The following is a 17,193-nucleotide window of genomic DNA, read 5'->3' on the forward strand; positions in this document are numbered from 1 at the left end:
TGTTGAAAAGATCAGGGTGATGGCTACAGCCAGAAGAATTTAGGGGAACAGGAAGTCAGGAAAATCTACCAATCTAGTATTTTACTTGTCTTATTGTTCATCCTTCATTCCCAAAGAGAATGACTGACATCAGGAAGGTGATGTTACTGCATGGGTATCTAACCTTTACACAATTAAGAATCAGCTATATTCTTTGGAAATATTTTTAAATTTCATTTCTCCTTTACAGATTAATGAGTAAGATTTCACTATTGTAAAGGCTACACTTTTCAAATGAAAGGGGAAGACATGGGGGCAGTTAGGTGCTGCAGTGCATAGAGCACCAGCCCTAGAGTCTGAAGGACCTGAGTTCAAACCCAACCTCAGACACTTAATAATTACCTAGCTGTGTGACTGTGGCCAAGTCTTTTACCCCCTATTGCCTTAAAAAACTGAAAGGGGAAGATATGAAGGTGGATAATAAGAGGGAAGAGGGAGAGGAGGGAGAGGAAGCAGAAAAACATGGAAGTTCAGTTCCTGTACTTACGGCACTCTGGCAGCATACACTTCTCCAGCTGCTCCAGTTCTTCATTACAGTCTCCAAGCTCAGCTAGAGATTTCAACATCCTTTGGCGGGTCCTCATTCCCTTCCCACAGGTCACACTACAGTCACTCCATTCCGACCATGCAGACAGCAAGCAAGGGATGGTATCTAGCCCAAAAGCCACATGTTAGCAATAAGAATAATTCCCCTTTAATGTATGTTTCCCTGATCCTTAGGTTCTGATTTATGTCTAGACAAGTCTCCTTTAGGGTATTTGGAAGAAATCAAATGACTGTGGTGCTGACCCATATGGTGATGTGTTTGATCAAGAGTTGATCTTGTGGAATAAGAAATTGCACAATCCTTTTAGACTGTCAGGGGAACCTTTCCTTCCCTCTTCATTCTACCTTGTCCTATCAGGGAGCTAGAAATGTGCCATTAGGGAAGGGGCGTGCTACAACAGGACACTTAGCTGGCTTTGATAAACACAGACACAAGAGCACTGAATTAGCAGGTTTAGGATCCGGATTCAAATCTCTACTCTGTGACTCACTAGATATGAGTCTTGGTTATACTAGAACATGTCCTGGGCATACATCTGGGCCCTCAGATTTCTTAACTATAAAATAAAGGTGGTGCCCATGATTTCAGCAATATCTAGATGATTAGAGGCTAGATATCTTGCAGAGGGATGCTTGTTCAAGTCTGGTTTGGACTAGGTAGCCCCCAAGGTCCTCTCCAATTCTTGGATTAGAACTATATGTTTTTGCATATAATTTTATTTGCATGTATTATTTCCCCAAAGCATCTTTTTAAGATCCTTGAGAAGCAAAAAACTAATCCCCTTTTTGTTTTTATATGTCCCAAATTTAATTCTAAGAGCAAGCTCTTGGGTAAGCCACTTAAACTCTCAATGTTCTTTTTGACTATAAATTGCAGAGAAGATCCAACTTGTGTTAGAAAAGGGTGTCTTTTTATGTGGGAATTCCTTCTATCAATGAAATTACAGGCCTAATCCCTATTCCTATCCTCTAAATCTTGGATGTAGGTGCTTAATTCACAAATTGATTGATTTTGAACAAAATTAGTTTATTTTCAAGTCAACTGGCTATCTCATATAACTCAGTATAAAAAATAACAAATATCTGTAAATCACATAAATGTCTCACATATATTAATACTTTTCAAATTTATATAGATGCTTTTAGGATTAATAAAACTTAAATTAAAAATGTTATCTAAATCATAGTAGTTTTTGTCGTCAATTTGCTTTTTCAATGTATAGGTATCAATAGTACAAATACCATCACATTGGGGCTATGTTCAAATTTTTAGTGTTCAGAATCTTTATACTCAAAAATATTGTGATCCATTGAATGATACAAGTTTTTATGATGGCAGATTAGAAGTGGAGGAAATCTTAAAGTTTATATAGTCTGGCCCACATAGTTTACACCTAAGGAAATTGAGACCCAGGGAAGTTAAGTGACTTTTCAAAGGTAATCCTGTAACAGAGACAGAATTTAAACCTGTGGATGTCTTCCATCTCTAAAATGCTATGTTTGGTTCTTTATGCAGTTGGTTACTTTTCAGAATACACAGTCTATTAAGATGGTGGGCAGATATTGTCCAGCCTAATATTTCTAGAATTGTGGTCCGGCTCCCCTCCCTCCCCTCCACCTGACAGCAGACAAACTCAATTGGAGGAAGCCCTTCTATTCTGTATACTGCCCATCTGCCTGCCTGCTGGAGCCCTGGGCCAATAACTTTCCCTTGAAAAGACTTCTTGGCAGTAGAGTACTCTAGCCTTGGCTCAGGTGCCATATTTGGAGAGGAAGATTAGACTGAAGGATGCCTTTGGCAGATGCAACAAGTGCAGAGGGGCCAAGGACCCTTTCCTTTTTGGCTCTCAGTGGGGGATGATGACTTACGGCACTCGGGCATCATGCACTTCTCCACCTCACTGGTTTCTGCCTTGCACATGGAGCCATCCGCTGGGCTCATCTTTATCATCCGATGTCGCTTCCTCATTCCCATTCCACAGGTGGCACTGCATTCATCCCACTCTCCCCATTCAGTTGTAAGACAGCTGCTGGGAGCTTTCATTTCACCAATTTCAATTTTACCAGAGAGAAACAAGGAAGAAATAGACTCCTTAAGGCAGGGGTTCTTAATTTGGGGTCTCCAGACCTACCAAAAAGCTCATAGAGTCTATGAACTTTGGAGAAAAAATTTACATCATTCCTCCCCCTCCTCAACACCTGAAATTTAGTATTTTCTTCCATTGTGAATGTAGGAAGCAATATTATTATAAGATTCCATCTGTATCACCAAACACCAAAAAAAGGTTCAGAAGCCCTGCCTTGAGGTATCTCTCAAAATACAGACAGATGCCTTCAGCCTGGTACTCACAGCACTCTTCATTGACAGTACATTTTTCCGTTTCCTCAGTGGGCACAGTGCAAATAGACCCATCCTCGGGGAACTGTTTCACGTATCTCTCCCGGGAGCGCATCCCTACACCACAGGAGATGCTACAAGGTGACCAGGTGATCCACTCTGACATGGTACAGGTGGAACCATCTACAACACAAAGAGAAACATTTCAGCTAAGGCTATGTATGACCCTGAGCAAGTCACTTGCATTCAATCTGCAATTAGAATTCATTGATTTTCATCTGGAGATGGATTACATTTTTCTTCATAGATCCTTTGGAATTATCTTGGATCATTGTCTTGATCAGAGTACCTAAGCTTCTCACAGTTGATCATCTTTACATCCCTTACGTTATACTTTGTATAAGGTTCTCCTGCTTCTGCTCACTCCACTTTGTATGAGTTCATATAAGTCTTCCCAGGTTATTCTCAAACCAACCTCCTCATTGTAGCACAATGGGGTTCCATCATAACCACATACCACAATTTGTTCAGCTATTCCCCAACTGATGGAGAATTCTTCAATTTACAATTCTTTTCCATCACAATAAGAGCTGCTATCAATATTTTTGTGTACATAGATCCTTTACCCTTTGATCTCTTTGGGATACAGATTGATAGGGGTGTTTCTGGACCAAAGGGTCACAATTTTGTAGTCCTTTTGACCTAGTTCCAAATTACTCTCCATAATGGTTAGACTAGTTCACAATGCCACCAAAATACACTAGTGTCTCGGTTTTTCCAAATCTCCAGCATTCTCCATTTCTCTTTTCTGCCTTATTTGACCATAAAACCTTCCTTTATCCTTAGATGTGATAGGTATATTTTTCTCTGTTCCTGTAATTTACTTATATCAGTCTTTATATCTAAACCATTTATCCATTTTGAACTCATCTTGGCATGTGGTATGAGGATAGACTTTTCAATTCTACTCTGTTAGCAACCATGACTTTTGGCTATAGTTTGCTCAGCTCTGAATGGCCTCAGACTTATCAGTCATTCATCTTAGACTGCCCAAATCCTTACCTTCATCACTGCAACCAGGACCCATGCATGGCTGGAAATCTTGTGTATCAGGACATGGGACACTGAGGTCAAGTTGAGCTTTCAGCATGCGCTGCCGCATCCTCTTGCCTTTGTCACATGTGGATGAACTGCAGGCTGACCACGGTGACCAATTGGAATAGATGCAGGTCTCAGGGGTGTCATCTGAAAAAAAAGGTTTAATCTTAACAAATACATCTTTGCTTTGAACTTATGAAAAGGTTTTGTGGGTAAATCATCCCTGGGTCACACAGACTGGTGTAGAGAAGTAAGTCCCACTCTCTCTTTGTGGCAATTACCTGCCATACAAGGTCATAGGTTTTTCTTTCTTGTATTTTTTTCAACACCCAGGGTCCTGGTTGTGAACATTCTGGGCTTTCTGAAAGGGAAATACCTTGGGGTGTTTTCTACTTGTGATCATACATAGTAAATATTCCCTTATTAGGCAATTCTTTATTAATAGGGCTTCCACAATTTCTACCAATATCCTACCCAGGTATTTCATCAAGATTATTTGAATGCGACCTTAAGTTCTTGAAGATGATCAGTAGCCCCATCATCACCATCATCCTCATCATTCTCCTTACTCACATTCCTTGCACTTTAAAGTCTGCAAAGTCATTTGGTCCTGGTGCCTATCCTGTAAGTTAGGGGAAATTATTATCCTTGTTTTAAATATGAGGCTTAGGAGATGTTATATGAATTGTCTGGGGTCATATGGTTAGTGCTTAAGACAGAGTTTTAACCCATGACATCCTGACTCTGATCCAGAGCTCTGTTGGATTATTATAATACTTCTTGTCAAGATGGTAAGGAACATATTTTTACTTTAGGGGTTGCAATCTGTACTAGTGCAAGGAATGACAAAGTCAAAAGAACATTAGTATAATGTTCTACAAATAATTGTTGAATTCTAAAAAAATGTAAAAAGCTAGGAAGTAAGTAGGTGGGCTTGGGACTTCTAATAGGAAGACCAACAGTGTCTTTACAAGGATTTTAAATAGCACAGTTGTTATTGGTCCTGATTATGTTATAAGCAAACAAAATACACAAACAGCTATATCCTAAAAGATATAGCACTCTAAACTAGCAATAAAAACTAAAATTAAAATAATAGCTAACATTTATGTAATATTTACTATGTCCTAAGCATTGTGGCAAAGGCTTTACAAAAATTATCTCATTTTGTTCTCACATCAATCCGGAGAGGTAGGGGCTGTTATCCCCATTTTACAGAGGAGGAAACTGAGGCAAACAGGTTAAGTGAGCTTCCCAGGGCAACAGAATTAGTATCTGAAGTTGGATTTATACTCAAGTCTTCCTAATTCCAGCCTGAGTGTCCACTGGGTCACCCATAGGTAAAAGCAAATAGATTTCTTAGGTACCATGATCTGTCACTTGGATAAAGTGTATTAGCCTAAGAACTCAGAGTCCACATAGAATATGATGCTGAGTAATGGACTGGGTGCTGACTCTTCATTCTGATTTTTAGGTTTGCACAAGGTTGGCTCTCAGTCCTTCACTCTCTTCCTAGGTGATCTCATTTGCTCCTATCATTCTACTAGTCACCACTATGCAGTTACACCCCTACTTTCAAGCCTTCCCTGAGCCCTTCCCCAACTCAAAACATTCTTGTCTTCCTCAAATTTTCCTAGATTACTTTGTTTAACTCTCTTCTTGATCCTCATTATACTCTTATCTTGTATATACAGCTCACAATTGTTAGTGATGTTTAGTTGCTTTTCAATCATGCCCAACTCTTTGTGACCCCACTTAGAGTTTTCTTGGAAAAGATACTGGACTGGTTTGTCAGTTCCTTCTTCAGATCATTTTACAGATGAAGAATCTGAGGCAACAGGGTTAAGTGCTCAGGGTTACATAGCTAGAGGCAGGATTTAAATATAGGTCTTCCAGACTCTCCTGCCCTCTATCCACTGTGCCACCCAGATGTTAGTGATACCCCTTTCTCAAAAATCTCTCTCTCTCTCTCAATATATATATATATGCATATATAATTTAATTTTCTGTGTATATGTTGCTGCTCTCCTCTCCCCATCCCTAGAATTTAAACTTCTTGAAGGAAAGAACTGTTTTCATTTTTTCCTTGGTATACCATAGTTCTTAGCTCATAATAAGCACCACATAAATGCCCATTAAAGTGTTGAATCTATGTGGATGTCATATAATGTAATGTAAGAATTCTAATTGTGTCATTTTTATTATCTGTCCCCAGCATCATAAACAATGCTTTGCATACAGTAGGCACTTATTAAATGCCTGATGTATTGAATCTTCCATTCTTCCTGACACCATTACTTTCACTATTGTTACAGCTCCCTGTTTTCTTCTCCATCTGGAGTCTTTTCTCTCCTAACTAACCTATGGCCAGATTAATTTTTCCTTAAGCTCAGATCTGATCATGTCATTGTAAGGTTGCCAAAGTCAGATGATAAGTCTTTATTAAGTACTTACTATACACTAAATACTGTGCTAATCACCAAAAAAGACGAAAGATTGTCCTAACCCTCAAGGAACTCACAATCTAATAATACTTTCCATGCCCTCAAGGAGAGAGCAATAGAAAAGAAGGCAGCTTCAGTGAAGACATAAGGGATGACATAATACGTGGTTCATTGGGATGGAGAGCTGAGCTTGAAGTCAGGAAAACATGAGTTTAGAACTGCCTTAGACACTTATTAGCTGTAGGATCCTGGGCAAGTCACTTCATTTCTGTCCACTTCAGTTTCTCCAATGCTAGAATTGGGATAATCATAGTGTCCTTCTCCAGGGTTGAGAATCAAATATGATAATATTTGTAAAGTGCAATATAGATACCTCAAAAATAAATGCTTGCTTGCTTCCTTCCTTCCTTCCTTGAGTCAGCAAAAAGAAAGAAATGACGAGAGAGGGAGATCCAGGAGAGTAGTAGAATTTTAAGGGAATATTTCTTCCAAAAGTACATAGAATGCCTACCCCTCCTCAAAAATGATTCTCCTTTCAACCTCATGTCATCTGGTTTCTACTTTTAGGACTACATAAAACTTCTCTTTTGAAGACCACTAATTGCTTCCTAATCAGTAAATTCAATGGCCTTTAGTCGTTTTCATCTCCTTCGATTTCTCTGTAGCATTTGATACCACTGAATTCACTCCTTCCTTGGTAGCAGAGCTAGCACATATCCTGCTTCTCCTTACTCTTTCAAAATTCTTCATTCTTTGCCATGTTCACTAATTTTTCATCTTTAAAAAGATGAGTTATTTCCCAAGTTCTATATTTGATTTCCTTTTTTTTCTTTCTCTCTCTTTGCAATTGTAGTCAGTACCATAGCTTCAACTACTACTTCCATCTAGTTGATTCCCAAATCTATCCTTTTAGATCCTGACATCACCATCCCACCTGTACATCAAATTCAACATTTTATTTCCACCCCAAAACTGTTTCTCTCAATTTTTCTATTTCTGTGTGGCTATCAATCACTGTCTCTTAAATTCAAAACTTTGATGCAATCTTATTCTCTTTCTTCTCTACTTCTTATCTATATGATCAGTTTCCAAGTCACAACATTCTACCTCTCTGTATATTATATCTGTACCCAGAAATACTTCTTTATTTCCACAGCTAAAAACTTTTTACAGGTTCTCCTAACCACATGCCTGCACTAAGCAATAATAGGTCTCCTCACTTCCTCTTTTTCTTTCTGGCCCATCCTTCATCCCACCTTCTAGACTGAGCAATCTTCCTTAAACATAAATATTTTTTTTATATCACCTCTGTCCTCAAAAATGGTCCTTGATGGGGTGACTAGGTGGAGCAGATAGTAGATCACTGGCCCTGGAGTCAGGAGTACCTGAGTTCAAATTGGACCTCAGACACTTAATAATTACTTAGCTGTGTGGCCTTGGGCAAGCCACTTAACCCCACTTGCTTGAAAAAAACTAAAAAAAAATGGGCCTTGATACTTTCTTACCTATGGAATAGAATCTTAACTGCTTTTGGCTGGTATTCACGATCCTCTATTATTTGACATCTCTCTGCATTTGCAGTCTTATCTCAAATTGTAGCCTTCATCAGTCATATGGTATTAGTCTGTTTTCCAAATATATTTTATGCTTTTTTGAGGAGTGAGTGGGGAGTGAGCCTTCAAGTGAAGATTTAAGGAGATGGAATGGTTACTTGATGGAAGAGTTGCTTGATGGAACAGTACAGCTGAGCTGTATGAGCTAGTGGGACTTAAGCATACTTGCAATCATATGGGAAGGAACCAATGAAAACTTATAAAAGATGTATAAGTGAGGAATGGAATGATTGAAGAAGGAAAGTCACGGAGAGAGAAGCATAGAGCTTTAGATTACAACAATTATCATTTAAAAATCATTTTAAAGAACTTCTCATTGGGTATCAACTGGATTATTGATTCATTCATTCACCGGAAGCTAAATGAAAACCCAATAAAAATAAAATGTAATTCTGGGTGCTATAAAAGACAAAGATGTTCTTATCTTCAAGGAAGACTGTTAGTTGGCATTACTAAATATATACAAACATATATACATATGTATGTATGTGTATATATACATAGTCATATGCATACATGCACACACATTTGGATGTGTATGTGTATATTCAATTTGATGTAGATATCTTTGATATTTTATGGCATCCAGAATTAGCTCTTCTAGTTAGTAGGTTTACAATTAACATCTGTTGAACCATTTGACACTTAATGAAGACTTTCTTAAAATGATTTTTATAAATGTTAATTGCTATAATAATATCTTTTCCTTTTTAACACTCTTAAATAACTCTCTCTCTCTCTCTCTCTCTCTCTCTCTCTCTCGATGACTTTGCTTCATATCATTCAATCTCAGCATCTTCCACACTCTCTCTTCTCCCCTTAACAAATTATCTTTGTCTTCATCCATCCTTTCTTCTTTCCCTCCTGGCTCAGTGAAAGAAGAGTAACTCCTTATCACAGCAATTTTCCATTAATGTCCTTGAACCCATCTCTTTCCATCTGGGAAACAGTATGGTACAATGGAATGAGCTCTGGAGTTAGAGGGTCTGGGTTCAACTCTCACTTTTGATAGTTACTACTGACCCTGACCAAGGCTCTTCACCTCGTGGGCCTCAGTTTTCTTATCTGTTACATAAAGGCATTGGACCTGTCGCCCCTGAGGTCTCTTCTGAGCCCAGGAACTCTTCTGGGACTTTCCACCTTTAAACACACCATCTTTCACTCCCACAACTTCAACATATTCATTTTCATTGCTTCCTATCTGTCTTTCTATATCACTCAGTATTAGAAACACCATTCTTGTTTGGCTATATCATCACAAAGATAATATAGCCAGAAACACTGGAGGGTGAAATGAACTGCATGCTTGTGTAGCAAAAATGTAATTAAACTATAAAAACAATCAGGAGTACCTTCATCTTTCTCTTCCGGAGCCAGATCAGCCACAATATCATCAATATTATCAGGCACAATGTTGCATTGTTCCCCCTGCAGAGAAAATTTTGTTTCAAAAATGTAAATTAAATAAAGACAAGTATTTGCTTGAAAGATAAATCAACAGACAGCACCTAGAACAGGATTTTTTGTGACTCAGTTCAGAGATCCTTGTAAGGTCTTAAGGCAGTCATAAATGAGATAAAATTAGACTCTGAGAGGGAAAAAAGCAAGGAAATTTTGTGACTATGATTTACATCTTGGGGGACAGAGAAACCATTTGGTCTTCTGTGCTATTGGCATCTATGGTTCCAGATAGAAGAGAATCAAATTGCTTTTTGGGGTTCCATACCTATTAAATGATTCACACACTGAGGATCAGGAATCATGTTGCTATAAAGCATGGCTTCTCATCTTTTATGATTCCAATATTATGATTCTGCTTGGCATTGGACTAGAGCAAAACAGGAACTCCTGCTCTTAGCAGCCTAGTGAATAGCAATTTTATTGGAGATAAATAGAAGTGTTGTGCTGAAACCAAGGAAGGTTAGAGTCCTCTCAATCCCTGATTAAAGCATTTCTAGAATGCCACGTCAACTTCTGAGCACCTGATGAAGAGCAGTGGTTAGAGGTCCTCTAAGATAGTGAGAGGAGTGGATGCCATGTATCCGGAGGACTGGGTAAATAACAATGTTATTTAATCTGGGGAAGAGAAGACTCAGGGAGGACATGGTAACTATCTTTAATTATCTGAAGGGCTGTTACATGGTAGAAATATCATTTTCTTGGTCTCAGAAAGGAGAACTAAACAAGTAGGTGAAACTTAACAAATGTTTTTTGTCAAAATAAAAACCTTCTTAAGAATTACAGTTGTCAGAAAATCAAATCCTTTAGCTTAGGATTGGAAAACTATTTCTCAGTCATGCTATAGATAGACTTCAATCTTTGGGATAAGGGTTGGGTTAGATATCATCTGGGGTCTATTTAGACTCTTGAGAGTTAGGAGTTAATGCACACTGGTTGGAATGGAGTTAGGACAGGTAGCTGACTCAGATTATTCTCTGGTCCCCCCACCCCCAGCCAGTGGAAGGCTCACCCTCATACCTTTCGTGCAATTCTCTCGATGACAACTCTTGCTACCTGAGTGATGGAACCTCCCTCAGGATCATAGAAAGGACTTTGTGGGTGATCTAGACTTGTCAGAGGCCGGATTTTCTCTTGAGGAATTGTTGGCTTATTGGGTGACTGTAAATACAAGAGGACATAGGCTGAAGCAGCAGTAAATACAAACAGATAAACGATGCAATGGTCATGTGATTTTTATATGGCAACTGGATCTGAGTGGAGAATATAACCACATATTGTAAGAACTCAAGCTCAATGTGAGTGAAATGGTTTTAGCACTTGTTCCTTGAAACATCACTGAGGGTGGGAAGGCAGCATCATGAAAGCCCATCATCCAGAAGATTGTCTGCAACTTTCAATTCTCCCTAGAATTCCTTGTGTCTTCATGAATTTTTTAAAGGGAAAAAATGTTTCGAGTAGGCAGTTCTTCATGCAAATATTCAGTTTTGAAGAGAGGCCAGAAAGACAGAAAATGAATGTTAATAGGAAAAGGGATAAAAATAATGATTTTTATAAGGAAGAGGAAGGAAATAAGTATTTATATAGCTCTTAAAATGTACTAGACAATGTAGTAAGTTTTTTTTTTTAACAAATATTTTTAACAAATATTATCCCATTAGATCCTCACAGCAACCCTAGGAGCTAGTTGTTACCTACCCATTTTACATTTAAGTCAAACAGTGGTTGTGACTTCCCTTTTGCAGTTGTTCAGTTGTTTCACTTATGCCTGACTCTTTGTGACCCCATTTCGTATTTTCATTCCAAAGATATTGGAGTGTTTGGCCTGTATGGTTATATGCATTTCTCCAGTGATGTTCAATAGCAAGTGAAAGAGGAAAAAAACAGATAGTGGATGGAATCCATGGTTGGGGTTTGAAAGGGATGAACAGGGATAGAACAAGGGGGCAAGGAACTAAGGGTAGAAAGCATATCAAGTCAAATTGGTTAATTATGGGATCAAGGTTTTGAACAGAAGAAAAGTAGGATCATAACAAAGGGATGGCCTAGGGAAGCATCTTGGGACAGAGTGAAAGGGGGTTGTTATGGAGGTAAGGGTAGATTTAGGAGGGATGGAGTCTAAGGAGAGATGGAAAGAGTTGATGTTTCACTGGTTAGGAAAACAGAGATAGCATATCCTACTAAGGGTGGGAATTTATTTCCTATTTGCATCCCCAGTCTGTCTTACTGTTCTGATACCTGTTCATTTCTTTTTCTGTCTTCCTCCTTATTCTTACTGTGATCTATCAGATGGGACAGAGGCATATTGATTAGGATGGTTTCAGGACTGGATTAATAAATATTTGTTGATTATAACTGAACTCAATTGAATAGTACTGCTGTCAGAAATCAATGAATCAGTAATTAAGCATCTATTAAGCCCTATTATATGCTACTCACTGTGAGAATAAAAACAAAAATGAAATTGTCCCTAATCAAAAGGGAAATACCATAAAAACACATAAGTAAAGAAAAAGAAAATGAAAAGTAGTATTAACTAGCATTTGATCTCATGCTTAAAGTGTACAAATTATTTTGTCTATATTATTTGCTCTTAACAACAACCCTGGAAGGTAGATGCTATTATTAACAGTATTTTATACATGAGGGAACCAAGACTGAGGTTAATCACTTGTCTAGTATCACACAGTTAAGTATCTGAATTTGAACTTAGGGCTTCCTGACTCCTTGTATGATAGTCTATTCTCTGCAGCAACACTTCATCTTTTTTTTTTTTTTGCAAGTGATGGAGGAAATACAAGCAGCAGGGTGGAAAGGAAGCAGGGAATTGGGGAAGGTTTTGTATAAGAGATCTGGGTTTAATTCTTGACTGCCATTCACTAGCTGGGTGACCCTGGGTGAGTCACTTCACATAGGTGAGCTTCTTTCTTTGCAGCTGTAAAATATAAAGTCCAATATAGATGATTGTTTTTTTTTTTTTGGCAAGGCAATGGGGTTAAGTGATTTGCTCAAGGTCACACAATTAGGTAATTATTAAGTGTCTGAGGTTAAATTTGAACTGAGGTTCTTCTGACTCTAGGGCTGGTGTTCTATCCATTGTGCCATTTATAGAGCACTGGCCTTGGTTGGAGTTAGGAGGATGAGGGTTCAAATCCGGCCTCAGATACTTGTCATTTATTAGCTGTGTGACCTTGGGCAAGTCACTTATCTCTGATTATCTCAAATCCAGGGCTATTTCCAGTCATCCTGATTCATATCTGGCCACTGGACCCAGATAGTTCTGGAGGAGAAAGTGAGGCTGGTGACTTAGCACAGCCCTCCCCCCCCCCCACTCATGCTTGTCATGGCATCACCTCCCTGATGTCATGATCCTCTTTGATATTGAAGGATAAACATCATCATCTGGAAATAGGGAAAGTAATATTTATGCTGCTGGTATTTGTTGTTTAGAAGGTATTTATGTAAATCTTATAGCATGATGTAAAGATGATTTTTTTAATCAATAATATTGCTACCTTTTTTGATATTCTGCCACCCTGACCTCCTCTTCTTGTCCCTTCTTCTCCCCTACCTTCCAATCTTATCCTGAGTCTGAATAAACAGGTCTTTTTTCATTTCATTCAGGCCTTGCTTCCTTTTCTCAGACTGTCATTCCCCCACAGGCACAGTCTCTGCCTCACAGACTCTCTTTCCTTCACAGAGAGATGATTTGTTCTCTTGATCAGTGTCCTCCACTCAAATTCTGCCAGGCTTCCTTGTCTGAATCCCCACCAGTAACTTCTGAGAAGGCTCTAGTCTAGGCTTTTGTTCTTTCGCAGAGGAAAAACTGGCTCTTAGCCCTCTTCTCAATTTAGCTTCTAGCAAACAGAAGCAGAATAAGAGGATGTAAAAACTCTTAGAGTTCAACATAGAAATTTGAAATACAGAGTTCAAGATCACAGAGATGGTACAGTTATAATGTGATGGTGAGATGTAAGACATGAATAACTAGCATAGCTCCCATATTTTCATCTCCAAGATAAAAATAACCTAAATTCTGTTCATTTGTCCTCATTTTTTCAGTTGTCAGATACTCCATAGCTTGGTTATCTTCCTTTGAATGGAGTCAATTATTTCCATGGTGGTCCTAAAATAGTATCCAAAAATTAAATGCACTATTCCAGATGAACTCAGATCTTGGTAATCATTCATTCAACAAGCATTATTATGAACGAAACCCTATGCTAGATACTGGAGACAAAAAGACAAAAACAACAGCAAACAAAAACCCCTGGTCCTGCCCTTAAAAGAGTTTACATTCTTCTAGGGGGAGGAGGGGAATGATCTTCAGCTAATGACTGAAACAATCATCAAATCTTGGTCACCTTCCTGGCTGACTGACTCTCTTTTTGAAGGTGAGCTTAAATAAGAGTAAATAATAGACACACAGTAGGAAACTGATATACTCACAACCATCCCACTCTGATAGAGCCTACACTAGACTGACATGATCTTCAAGACTCCAGGGTCGCAATCCTGCTAAGGAGAAGCACTGGAGCAAGACTAAAGGGAAGAACCCCAGTTGATGGGAAGAATGAGCTACCTTACAAAACATTTACACTATAAAGAAACACTTGCCAGGAATTTGACCACCCTCTGCCTATTTCTTTTATTAAAAAATTATTTCCCAAGAAGGTTGATGGTTTTCAAATAACTTGAATCCTCTTTATAGATCACAGATGCTAAATATGAAACTATACCATCCAGTACAAAATTTGCAGGATACATGTTTGATGAAGAACTATGGGAAAGTGTAGGCAACAACAGTCAGGTGGTAGAAGCAATACGAAGGAACCCTGTAGACATGCTAGTCCATAAGCAGGTAGTAGATGGGTCTTTGGATATATTCCTTTTCAAGAGTCATCTTTAAATTTCTGTGAAGTCACAACACTAACAGTAAAATACTTTAACTACTATAATAATAGTAATAATAATAATTGTATACATCGTGAAACTGCTACAATTTCTTTTTAAATTTACTTATTTATTTTCACATTACTACAATAATCTTGTTGTAAAAGTAAAGCTAATCCCCCTTCCCCCACTAAGATAGAGAAACCTCAAGAAAAATAAAGTGTACTTCAGTCTGTTGAGATACCATCAGCTCTGTCTCTTTATCAGAGAATCCATCAGAGAAGTTGCTTCAATAATCTGCTATAATATCTTTAAAAAGATAAAATAAACATGAAATACATTTGCTCATAAAGTGAGTATGGACATAGAATTTCTTGAGTATGGTGTTACATAGTCAACCCTGCACTTTAGGAAGATTACTTTTATAGCTGTGTGGAGAATGGATTGGTCTGAGGAAAGACTTGATCAATTCGGAGACTTGCAATAAACAGTCCAGGTGAGTGGAGATAAAGTCCTTGTACTAAATAGTTGAGACATGCGTATAGAGAGAGTACAGCTGGAAGAGATGCCGCTGGGATAGAAATGAGCAGATTTGGCAACTCATTAGATGTGTAGGGTGAAGGAGAGTGTAGAATTGAAGATGATACCAAAGTTTTAAACCTGAGTGACTAGAAGGATGGTGGTGTCCTCAACACTTACAGGGAATCTCAGAAGAGGGATGAGTTTGGGGGAAAATATGCATTGAATTCTGTAATGCAAATTATAACTCATCTTTGCCTCCTCAGCCTGTGTGATTAATTCTGTACCATAAAAAGAAAGATGGTAGGAAGTGAGGAAGTTTCTCAGTTACTGACACCAGAGCACATAGTCAGCTGAGGAGCACCTGTGGTAACTAGCAAATGATCTGGAAGGGAAGGTATGAATAAAATGAGATAAAGAAGACTTGTCCCCCATGCCGCTACAACTGCTTTTGAGGGTGCCTGGATTGAAGGTCAGCAAGCCTGAATTTAGACTGTAACTGAACTGTAACTTTCCACTAGGAGAAAGGGAAAGAGTTTGGGAACCTGTAAGGTCAGGAGATGGGGTGGAGGAGGGAGACGTGATTATTTTGGGCAAAAGATCCAAGATTGCCCATTGTTAGGAAGGTGGAATGAGATTCATTTTCCAGACCTCACATTGAATGATTCCTATTCTCCCAGAGATCCTGATTCAACTTCAAATCTGGATGCCACTAGCCCTAAATCTACTGGATTCCCAAATTATCTTTGTGTTGATTCTATCAAGACATTGTTATGTAAACAGAGCAAGAGAGAGGACAGTTCAAGACTCTAGTTATCCAATTTAGAATGAGGATTAAGTCAAGATCAAACATTGAAAATTCCAAGCAAGTTGCTTTCCTGAAACCTGCTCTGTGCAGGAAGCTAATGGGACATTAAAGAGGGCTATCCTGTGACTGTCTTTAGGATTGTCTGCCCTTAATGGCAGACTGGATCAATTCAAATCCACTGACAGAAGAAAGATTAGTCTGGATTTCCCAGTCCTTACTATTTTCCTTCCTGGGGTGGGGAGGGTTGTTCCCCAAGGACCAGTGTTTATCTAATCTATCCATTTATGTCCTTCATTATTTCTAAATTTCTCAGTATCTTTTTTCTTGTCCAGTCTTGCCCAGTTCCATTGTTTCTTTGATTTTATTAATTATCTAACCTTGACCTTGTACCTGTCTATGCATCCCCAGTTCTCTGTTGGGTGCTGCACCACTTCCTTTTTCTTGAGTCACAAGTCTTAAGATTTAAGGACCAGCTATCATTTCCATTCTTGAAGCTTCACTTGGTGATTCATATTAGCTCTAAACTCCTTGCTATTGACCTGACTTCTGAACTCTGGAACTGGGATGAGTACACATTAGAAGTAGAAGAGGAAAGACTTCTAAAAGATATTGAGCATGAAAGACCACTTCAGAACCTGCCTCTGCTTCTTCTATTTATCTTTCCTGTTCCCCAAGATGTATGCCTTACTTCAATCTGACTACTCTCTCATAATGTTTTTTCTCCAAAAATCATGCACATTCCTAACTCACAGGGTGTCATTGTGAGGAAAGGCTAGCTAAATTCAACTTTTGCTGTCCTTAGGTTCCTACTTTGCATTTGCTATTTCCCTTGCCACTATTTACAACTTAGACAGATTCAATTACCAATTTATTTTGCTTTTTGTTTTTTTACAATGCACCGGGGTTAAGTCACTTGCCCAAGGTCACACAGCTAGGTAATTATCAAGTGTCTGAGGCAGGATTTGAACTTGGGTCCTCCTGACCCCAGGACCAGACCAGTGCTCTATCCACTGTGCCACCCAGCTGCCCCCTCAATTACCAATTTGTTTTTGTTGTTTTTTTAGGTTTTTGCAAGGCAAATGGGGTTAAGTGGCTTGCCCAAGGCCACACAGCTAGGTAATTATTAAGTGTCTGAGACCAGATTTGAACCCAGGTACTCCTGACTCCAGGGCTGGTGCTTTATCCACTACGCCACTACACCACTACGCCACCCCTCAATTACCAATTTGAATCAGTAGGACAGTTACAGTGTTGGGCTTAGAGTCAGGACAAATCCCTTTTCTGTCTTAGTTTCTTTATCTGTAAAATGGAGGGATTGGATTTAGCTAATAAGGTCCTATGAAGTTTTACCTGATGATTTTTACTTTATTCTGATCTCTCTCTCTCTTTCTCTCTCTCTCTCTCTCTCTCTCTCTCTCTCTCTCTCTCTCTCTCTCT

The 17,193-nt window shown here is 38.7% G+C and overlaps 1 protein-coding gene and 1 long non-coding RNA gene across 6 annotated transcripts in view; one reads left to right on the top strand and one right to left on the bottom strand.

Annotated features, from left to right (window-relative positions):
• The window catches only part of SPON1 (spondin 1), a 784,537-nt gene that overhangs the window by 206,132 nt on the left and 561,212 nt on the right, over positions 1–17,193 (bottom strand). For 4 of the 5 annotated variants that reach the window (XM_074230138.1, XM_074230137.1, XM_074230136.1 and 1 more), the window contains 6 exons: positions 10,557–10,697; positions 9,431–9,506; positions 3,986–4,168; positions 2,936–3,106; positions 2,455–2,622; positions 527–691 (listed from right to left, as the gene is read on the bottom strand). The exons of the other annotated variant lie outside the window; for it this stretch is intronic. In XM_074230138.1, the coding sequence (XP_074086239.1) occupies positions 527–691; positions 2,455–2,622; positions 2,936–3,106; positions 3,986–4,168; positions 9,431–9,506; positions 10,557–10,697 (904 nt within the window). The remainder of the gene's footprint in view (positions 1–526; positions 692–2,454; positions 2,623–2,935; positions 3,107–3,985; positions 4,169–9,430; positions 9,507–10,556; positions 10,698–17,193) is intronic. 5 annotated transcript variants of the gene reach the window in all.
• The window catches only part of LOC141518267 (uncharacterized), a 181,567-nt gene that overhangs the window by 52,281 nt on the left and 112,093 nt on the right, over positions 1–17,193 (top strand). The gene's annotated exons all lie outside the window — the stretch shown is intronic.

This window comes from Macrotis lagotis, chromosome 3 (genome assembly GCF_037893015.1).
Source record: "Macrotis lagotis isolate mMagLag1 chromosome 3, bilby.v1.9.chrom.fasta, whole genome shotgun sequence".
NCBI lineage: Eukaryota > Metazoa > Chordata > Mammalia > Peramelemorphia > Peramelidae > Macrotis > Macrotis lagotis.